Source organism: Oncorhynchus mykiss, chromosome 9, assembly GCF_057628025.1.
Source record: "Oncorhynchus mykiss isolate SJ-2025 chromosome 9, ASM5762802v1, whole genome shotgun sequence".
Classification (NCBI taxonomy): Eukaryota; Metazoa; Chordata; class Actinopteri; order Salmoniformes; family Salmonidae; genus Oncorhynchus; species Oncorhynchus mykiss.
Genome location: NC_143030.1, coordinates 21,267,545 through 21,277,791, shown reverse-complemented (window position 1 = coordinate 21,277,791; position 10,247 = coordinate 21,267,545). Strand labels below are relative to the sequence as shown.

The 10,247-nt window shown below is 45.3% G+C and overlaps 1 protein-coding gene across 1 annotated transcript in view; it reads left to right on the top strand.

Annotated features, from left to right (window-relative positions):
* The first annotated feature begins 607 nt into the window (after positions 1-607).
* LOC110531650 (ephrin-B3) overlaps positions 608-10,247 on the top strand; it is a 113,754-nt gene continuing 104,114 nt past the window's right edge. Inside the window, exon 1 of the mRNA XM_036987496.2 lies at positions 608-2,138. Coding sequence (XP_036843391.1) covers positions 1,978-2,138 — 161 coding nt within the window. The 5' untranslated portion in view covers positions 608-1,977. The remainder of the gene's footprint in view (positions 2,139-10,247) is intronic.

Here is a 10,247-nt window from a genome sequence, read left to right as displayed (position 1 = left end):
CCTACTTGACAGTCAGATGGCATGTAGCCCCGTCTGTTCTCTTGGCGAGTAGGGCCCCACTGTAAACAATAGTGTGCGGCCACCGAGGTGCCTGTCGCCCGCAGTGCTCTGCACATCGTCAAATCAAACGGCTCTTTCAGCTGTTAGTATTGGAAGTTATTGCTTAGGCTATAATTTTTCAACAATGTCAAAGCAAAGAGAGTGAAAAATATGGGTGGGAATCTGGGGAATGACAAGGGTCAGAGGCCTTGGGACACTTGTCCGAATTAGAATCACATTCACCTAACATAATACGTTTCTGAACACATTTTCCGAATTTGGCTGTCAATGAACAGTTATTATACAATAATAATTAGAGAGAGACCTGTCATTTTCTCTCATAAAATCCCAAATAGGCTATGTCTAGAATAGGCTACCACTTTGTGAACCAGAAGAAATGCACACTGGGGGCGCTCGAGACCTTTCACCAATCTTTAACAAATTGTCTCACCAAGGAATCGCAGCATTTGTCGTGCATGATGGTCAGCGTGAGCGACTGTTTGCTGGAGTATGTGAACAGATGAAGCAGAGAAAGGGAAATCTTTCTTTGAAAGAGGCAGAAAAGACCGAAAGGAGAGACTGAGTTTGTCCGAGTTTGTCCTGCGTGTCTCGGCTCGGGGTCCAGAGCGGCTGCCACCCCCCACAAGGAGAGGGGAAGGAGGCTGATATATACATTGAGTGAAACCGACTCGAACCCCCCCCCCCCCAAAAAAAACGAAAGGAGTTTTCCGCTCCTTTAGTGCGCCTGCCAGTCGGGAGATGGGTCTTTTTTTTCATTCGAGTATACACCTCCCATTTGCCCTCCCCTTTTTCCCGAACAAGCAGGCAGTCTGTCAATGCGCTCCGAGCGTTAGGCAAGTCAAACGAGTGGGAATTTGAACTAGTGAGACGGGGGAGATAGGCTATCGAATGGAAAACATTGACGGAGAAGGGAAGCTATCTATATTCCAAATGACTCGCCACGCCAGACCGGCTAGTCTATAACATAAGGATATATATAGCCTATGTTAAACGTCTATTTATTATTCCAAGTTTTATTTTCTTCATATTCCTCTGGTTTAGTTGAAAGTTGAATGGGCTGGAGGTGTTCTAGTCTTCAGTTCTCTTTCTAGTCAAGTGTTTTTATTTGTTCTGTGATAAGTTGCTTCTTGGATGTCAACATTAACCGAGGTTTATTCGCATTCACAAATCATTTGGGATAGGATCTCGGATTTACTAATTGGAAGAGAAGAGAAAGAACAAGGAGTGAGTGGGGACCAGACCGCGCAATGACAAATCCACCGAGCAGCAAGCATCAACGCGTCCTTATGGGGATGGAGCTTCTGTTCTAAACGGGAGAAAATCCTCTTCCATTTTTAAACACAACATTAGCGCTTCTATCTCGATAAAAAATAAAAATAAAGTACCCTTTCTATATTGCTGGAAAATCCGTTAAAAAAAGAAGGAATGGGAGAGAAGCCGAAAAGAATCGGCGCAGACAACAAGGGAACATTGTTTGGGAAAAACAATTATAGCTAAGACCAACACGCAACATAAATACCACTCGAAATCTTTGAACGGGATTTCTTTTTGAGTCAGAAGGGAATTGTGCACGGGCCAGTGGACATCGCATTGAGGAGAAAAAATAGGGACTAATGACAAAATAATCAGAAAGTCATGGGATTTGCATAGTATTTCTCCTGGACACGCACAGAAAATATTCTCGATTTACGCAGGACGCAGCCTATATTGTCGTCCAGCTGTCACGGATAGAGCAACTTTTATCTGTCATAGTTCAGTGTCAATTACGCATTTTCTGTTCTATTTTCGGTTTATATCCAGGCGGTTGCCCAAGGCACGATATCTCATATTCACGCATTGAGTGACTCACCTATAGCCTTCACGGCTATAGTCTTTGTTTTGAAAGTCCCCCATCTCCAACCTCATAGAAAATATCACATGTATTTTGAAATGAGGGTAAATAATCGGGTTAGTGTGGTTGCAATGGCGCCTCTGAGAAGTGGGAGTAGACTGGGTTTTCTGCTGATAATCTTAATGGATTTACTGGGGACGGCGGCGAGCAACATGGAGCCTATCTACTGGAATTCACTGAACAAAAGGTAAGAGTGGAAAGTAAAGCCTGCGGTGCAGCCTATGTGATGTTTACCTTCTAGTCTTTTGTAAACGATAATTACAGGCCTATCTTTATTATGTGGACGTTTAAAGCTCTCAACGAAGTTTGGAGAAGGGTGTGCAATAACTCCAGGCCTATACAACTGTAGCTCTCTCTCTCTCTGTCTCTCTCTCTCTCTCTCTCCTTTCTCTCTCTCGTTATCTAACGCTAAAGAAGTTATGTGCTTTTATGTGACCCAGGCTCGTAAATGCCAGTTTGTATTGTGTGTGTGTGTGTTGAGGGTTTTTACGACAGCATTTCGAAAACGATTTTCCCTTTCGAGGCATGAAATTCGTTTCCCTCATCTAGAGCAGTGTTTCCTGAACTCCGTCCTAGTGCCCCAATAGCGTTCATGTTTTGGTTATTGCCCTAGCACTACACAGCTGATTCAAATAATCAAAGCTTGATGATGAGTTTATTATAATCAGCTGTGTAATGGTAGGGCGAAAACCAAAAGGTGCACCCAGGGAGGGCCCCAGGACCAAGTTTGGGAAACAGTGATCAACCCTATCTATTGCAATCAGGCATTGAAATCAAAATTCTGTGTCAATTATCTAGTTGCATTTGTTTGGTTGTTACATTGTAGTTAATGTGCATGAACTTACTTTTTGCTACTGTCATCTAGGCCTGTGTCATTTCTGGGTGCGATTCAATTATATAGGCTATAGGAATATAAATAGACTTTGAATAATAAAACCATATTCATCTTAGTGGTCTAGAAATCGTGTAGCCTTGTAGGCCAAGTTGACATTGATTAACAGTAGAGGCTGCCTGCCCTGAACACATTCAAATCATTTGCATTTTTCCCTCTGGAAAAAGGAACGTCCATTAGGTGAGAAATGTCATTTTAAACACCTCCCATTAGCTACTTTGCCTAACAACCGAGACCACCTTCCGTCAGTTTCCTCACACCTCACACCAATCTCCGTGCGTCTGAACTGACACCCGGTGGCGATGGCGTGTGTGGTAGGCAGCCTACTCAAACCTCAAGACTCCATAGCTGGTCTCAGTCTGGAACGGAATGTAGGTTATGCGCGGCTATTAGGCCCAGCTACAGATGCCGAGGGCTGTTTTTAAGATGAATAGGTTTTTAATGCGCCCATGTGGTCCGTGGACTGGGCTACTCCGGGGCCTCTTTTTCCTTCAACAGATGCTACAGCGAGGAGAGATCTAATTCTGCACGGCTCTGCCGTTGTAGCTCTTGGCAGAAGCCCCTAATGAGGCTCTGCGTCCCGAATATCTCCCTATTCACTTTGTAGTCCACTACATAGGGAACAGGGTGGCATTTGAGATGCACGCAGAGTCTTCGTCAGCAGTGGGCGTAGTAATCTGATGGGAACATCAGCCTTGGACAATGGAGGGTGGTTTTCATCGAAGGAGTGGAGGGGTAGCAATGGGAGTACTTTGTGAGTGGGCCTAATGCTTGAGTATGCGATTGGGTTCTAATTTAATTGACTTGTCACTTCTAAGTTCTGTTACCTTCATTTGTGAGGTAAGTAGACCTATGTCTAGAACTAATGTAAAATGTAAGTAATGGGAAACCGTGGCGACGCTCACAATCGCTACCCTTTCACACTTCCTTAAATGGAAAGAGACAGTCACACTCGCTACCCTTTCACACTTCCTTAAATCGAAAGAGAGTCACGGGAGAAATAGACCCAACGTTTTACTTCATCGCACAAAATAATGGCTCTGTAAGTCATGTTGTTACATGTTTGAAACATGGTGATTACACAAGTTATTACACGTTGACAAGTGTTTAAGAGAAGAAGAACCCCCCACTTTCCCAACACACACACTATATTTCCTGTATACTGTCAAAATGACCACGCACTGCCATGTAAAGCCGGATTGAAATAACACATTCACATGAAGTGCACACATGGTCCACATTTTGGCTTTGTAGCAAATGTACTGGTGACTGTGATGAGGAGTTATCCTGAAGACCATCCCTCATTTCGCTGCTTTTTATGTTTAGGGTGTTCACCTCTACATTATCCAACTCCCCCGCTGCCCTCCTCCATCTCTACACGTGTCAATCTCTTCTTCAAGTTACGCTGGCCTGTTTTTTCATGGACTTTTCATGGACTCGCTGCCTCACTCTCTCTCTCTCTTGTTCTCTACCTCTTTCTTTCTCTCCCCGTCTCTTGTCTATTTCCCATCCTCTTGTCCATTCCTCTCTCACCACTCTCCCTCTTACCTTCTGTCTCTCTCTCCTGTCACACTTTTTCAAGCCTCTCTCTCTTCCTGTCATTCTCTGTCTCGCTCTCTCACTCCTCTCAGAGCGCAGTGACTAGACGTGGCAAATGAAAAACGTGACACATTCAGGCACTAATTATACAGCTACACAGCAGGGGACACTCGGTGACTAAAGGTAGGTCAGAGAAGGGAGCTGGGGAAGGAGGGAGGGGTGCTGGATGGATGTATTGAAAAAGGTGGAATGGTTGCAACATAGGAAAAGGTAGGTGGAAGAAGAGAGTGAAGGAAGGGGAAGAGGGGTTGGATGGATGGAACATAGGGAAAGGTTAGAGACAGAAAAAAGGGTGAGTGAGTGAGAAGTCGAGGGAAGAACCGAGAGGAGGGTGGAGTCAAGAGGATTAAAATTGGAATGACTCAAAAATGTACGTGAATCGATATGCGTTAAGACACAAGTGCCAGTACACGTTATACTTTAAGGAACAGGAATTGAACCAGAACGATCACCTTGGGAGAATCTCCCCTAGACATACATTATCCTTATCCCAGACACACTTAACACACACACACACACCTTTATTCCTATCTCAGCATCTCCCATTATCAACTACACGCTGGGCTAATGAAAGATCGAATCTGTTATTACTCTCCGTGAGTTAGGAGTGGGACTGGAAGGGAAGCTGGTCGCTAATGCTGTACACACACACACACACACACACACACACACACATCAGGCCGATGGCGTTGGGTCACATTGGCTGGGTCTCTGTACAGAGAGTGCACCACCCTTGGAGATGCATGTGTCTACACACACACACAGTAGAAGATAAATGGCTTCATTAGATGTGATATGATTTTAGCCTATGCTAGGGTTTTGGATGCTCCAATGCGTACGATAAGATTGGGAGTTGTTAAAGGGTTTGAGGGTTGCATGCCTCTCGAACTGGTCTGGTCTATCAGCCTAAATCAGTCTGCTCTCTCCCTGTCTCTCTCTCCCTGTCTCTCTCTCTCTGTCTCTCTCTCTCTCTGTCTCTCTCTCTCCCTGTCTCTCTCTCCCTGTCTCTCTCTCCCGGTCTCTCTCTCCCTATCTCTCTAACCTAAAAGGGTTCTTCAGCTGTCCCCATACCAGAACCCTTTTGGATTCCATGTGTAACCATTTCCACAGAGGGTGTAAAAGAAGGGTTCTCCCTGGCACTGAAAAGGCTTCTCCTATGGGGACAGCCCAAGAACCCTTTTGGAACCTTTTCTAAGAGTGTAGGTCATTGTAAACGTGTGTGTGTGGGTGGGTGTCTCCCCTCGACTGCTTCCAGATTCTCAATAATGAATTAATCGTCTGCTAATTTAATGCCGGATAAAAGGCTGGTTAACTAGGCTAATCGTTTCAAGTAAAAAATGAAAACAAAACACAACACAACAGGGTCTCAAAACAGAAAGGTTGCTGAGAATGTAATCGGGAGGGGGGATGTTACTGTAGGTTATATTATTAATGCAGTGTACTTTATGGTGAATTAGTGACTATTTGTATGGGTACAATCAAACCTTAATTCAACCATAAATCCACCCTTACGTTTCCCTAAAAAGGAAGGATGTATTTTCCATTGAGGGATTTCTGTTGTGTGGATAGGAGTGTATAAGAAGCAGTAAGCTTAGTCACACGGATCCTGGGGCAAAAAAATGATTAGCGAATATCTACTGTTAAGTTTAATAGGGGGATGAAGAAGAAAAGGGTAGGAGCTTGGAGTTCACTGGAGGGAGGAGAGGCAGATAGAGAGAGAGGCAGAGAGAGAGAGATAGAGAGATAGAGAGAGAGATATATAGAGAGAGATATAGAGAGATATAGAGAGAGAGAGATATAGAGAGAGAGATATAGAGAGAGAGAAGGATGAAACTCAGGGAGAAAGGGAGAGTATGAGGAGCTGCTTGTCTCCTAGCTGCACGGTGAAGCATCCTCAGCAGCAGGCACTTGTTTTTGCTCCTCTAACTGAAAAGGCCAAGTTCTGTGTGAGAGAGAGTTTACGAGGCGAAAGCGTCGGGAGATATGAATAGAGCTTTCAGCTGATGTGGCAGAAAAGAACAGGCTAGCCACTACACTACACAGCTGGCTCACTGAGAGAGAAACTAGTAAGGTAGCCAGCCAGGCGGGTAGCCAGCCATGGAGGGCAGGTAGGCAGGGTAGTAGTGGGGTGTCCTTTTCTGTCTCTCTGCTCCCTGGGGTATGAGATCAAGCAGGCAGACACACACATGGACATGTCTCTCACACACAAACGCACAAAACACACACACACACACACACACACACTGTGCATTACACTGAATACTCAGACGACCTTACTTAACTACCCCTTTGAAGCGTGTGAGTGTGTGGGCTTCATATATCACAGCCACTGTGTGTGTGAAGTGAGAGTCCAACACACACCATGCCCAGACAGCATGTCAGAAGCCCAGACACACACATGAGGTTTCAGGAATGAATGGTAGTCTGATACATTGTGGTTCTTTAGGTTCACTAGTTGTATAGGTTTCAGTCCCCGGGTACTTAGCTGAGTAACTGTCAAAATCACAATATGAGAAGATCTCCACCTGTAACAGACAGACTGGCAGAATGGTCTCTCTAAAGTTATAGGGGACTGGTGGACTGCGTGCTCACACACACACAGTGAAAAGCAAGGGGGCCTCTCTCTGCTCTCCAGTACATCCGGATGAAGAGCAGTGCCCTGGGGTGCAACACAATAATATCCATCCACATGGCCTTTAGATCAGCAGGCTGGCCCACTGAGATCTACGATTCTGATCCTCCTGATCCACTGGTTAAACAAAGCTAATCGGCCTTGGCCTGGGTGTGTGTAGGAGAGATGGGGAGACATGGGCAAGGGGTGGTGCCCCCCAAATCCCCCCAGGTTTCCTCTGATCTAGGATCCGCTCTCAGCACGTGGCCCCTCTGTCAATCCCACCCCAGCCTCCCAGTCCTCCGGTCCTCTCTGAGCCAGACCAAATGCCTCCGTGAGGGGGGATGATCCTGCTTAGAGGGGACAGTGTGAACCAAGCTAATGAGTGGCCTGGCCTCACCACGGCTGGGCTGAGCTGGTCTGGGATTGACCTCACAGGGCAATCGTCCTCCTGCTCCTCCTCCCCCTCTTTCCTCTCCTCCTTCCCCATCTCCTCCTACTCCTTCCTCTCCTGTCTCCTCCTACTCCTTCCTCTCCTCCTCCCCCATCTCCTCCTACTCCTTCCTCTCCTCCTCCTACTCTTCCTCTCCTCCTACTCCTTCCTCTCCTCCTCCCCCGTCTCCTCCTACTCCTTCCTCTCCTACTCCTTCCTCTCCCTCCTCTTACAGATGCTAAGATGCACAGACCTGACCCCACAGACCTGACCCCACAGACCTGACCCCACAGACCTGTGGCCTGGATTGCAATTATTTATTTTTATTTTACCTTTATTTAACTAGGCAAGTCAGTTAAGAACAAGTTCTTATTTTCAATGACGGCCTAGGAACAGTGGGTTAACTGCCTGTTCAGGGGCAGAATGACAGATTTGTACCTTGTCAGCTCGGGGGTTTGAACTTGCAAACTTCTGGAGACTTTTATCTCCCTCACCAACTTTAAATATCTGCTATCTGAGCAGCTAACCGTTCGCTGCAGCTGTACATAGTCCATCTGTAAATAGCCCACCCAATCTACCTACCTCATCCCCATACTGTTTTTATTTTATTTACTTTTCTGCTCTTTTGCACACCAGTATCTCTACCTGCACATGTTCATCTGCTCATCTATCACTCCAGTGTTAATCTGCTAAATTGTAATTATTCGCTGCTATGGCCTATTTATTGCCTACCTCCTCATGCCTTTTGCGCACACTGTTTATAGATTATTTTTTTTCTACTGTGTTATTGACTTGTTTATTGTTTACTCCATGTGTAACTCTGTGTTGTTGTCTGTTCACACTGCTATGCTTTATCTTGGCCAGGTCGCAGTTGCAAATGAGAACTTGTTCTCAACTAGCCTACCTGGTTAAATAAAGGTGAAATAAAAATAAATAAAATAAATGAAACTAGTCCAACTCTCTAACCACTAGGCTACCCTGCCGCCCCAATTATCACCTCTGTGTGTGTGTGTGTCAGTACCTGTTTGTGTGTGTGTTCCAACCAAGGTGTGTTCCTATCCCCCTCAGGTTGGTAAGGCGAGGCCTTCATTTGCATGCCTGGCTCAAAGTTATGCAGAAAAGCACATAAACACAAAGCAATGGATAAAGCCACAGTTATTCTGTTATCTCCCATTCCTGAGAAACTAGATCTATTCAAAACAGTTCCTGTCTGTCTTTGAGCTAGTGGCGTCAAATGGTCTCTTTTCACCCACAAAACTTTGGCTGTGTTTGAAATGGCACCCTATTTAGTGCACTACTTTTGTCCAAGGCCCATAGGGAATTGTTGTTCACTATATAGGGAATAGGGTGCCATTTGAGAGACACCCTTTGTCTGTTCCTAACAGAAGTGCTCAGTTCTGTGTTTATTCATGTCAGTTTTAGTCAAACATGTTTTATGTTTATCTCTTTTGGCAACTGTGTATGAGTGCGCTCGTGTGCGTGTGTGTGTGTGTGTGTGTGTGTGTGCACGCGTTTGTGTGTCAGAGAGCAATGGGAATGTTTATCCTGACCTAGCCAGCTGAATCATGTCACAGTAACACAGTAACTGACAGTGCTTACTGACTCTTTGGGGAGGAGGAGGAGGGAGAGAGAGAGAGAGAGAGAGAGAGAGGTGGATGAGGACACGAGGTCTGGCACTGGTGGCGAGAGAGAGAGGAGGAGAGGCCGGTGATTGACTGGGGAGGGAGAGAGGAATGGAGAAAGTGGGAGTAGAGGAGAGTTAGCAGAGGGGTGAAGGGGCTGTGGTCTGATGTGTCGTGACCCAGATAGTGAGTGATGGCCAATTGATCATCATCACCCTGAGAGCTTCTTCCTGTGTGCCATTAACACAGCCGAAGACACATTCTTCACAATATCTCACACACACACGCACAGAGTTGACCACAGCACACAGCTATAATATGGGAAGAGGCTATGATACTGCTTGGCCATACTACCCCAACCTTCTCCTTCTCCTATTACTGTTATCTTATAACCCTCATAACACTTCTGCCTGGTTTATACTCTACTTACTGCTATTCATACAGGTTCATGTGATACTCCAGGGCTTTTGTATCATTTCAGCCAGTAGTTTTCAAAGTGGTGCTCACGAGCCCAAACGGGTCCCTGAAAATTGTGAACAATGAATTGTACACTGCGTTTTTTGTTGTTGTTGCAAATTCGTATGATATGTTACGGATTCCAGTTTGTACGACATGTTCCGAGTTTGTAAGTGCTTAAGATCCAGGAATGCGTCTTCAATACTACTTCCTACCACTGTCTCTGTGTCCATGTGTTCGTAACTAGAACCCACTGGCATAGGGACAGCCTGTATGAATTCAGTTCCCTTCAGTCCATCTGGCCAGACCATTAGACCACATCTACAGCATTTTGAAGGGAAACCATGACCTTGTCTAGCTAGCTAGCCTATTTCTGAGGGATTAGACTACACAAACTCCACTCAGTATCCTTAGTGATCAGGGTTGTGTTCATTAGGCACCAAACAGAAGAAAACAGATTGAAACAGGGAGGGGCTACCATGAAACTTCAATTAGGCACTGAGTCTCAAATAGCCTAAATGAATTGTTTACGAGGTTACCATGAATTTCCATGAATTGTTTACGAGGTTTAATGTTTAATTTGTTACATTAAAGTTGCAGTATGTAACATAAAACTGTGAGTTATAGATCTGTCATTCTCATTGAAAGCACATCTAAAAAAGTGATAGATCTGTTCTATGTGC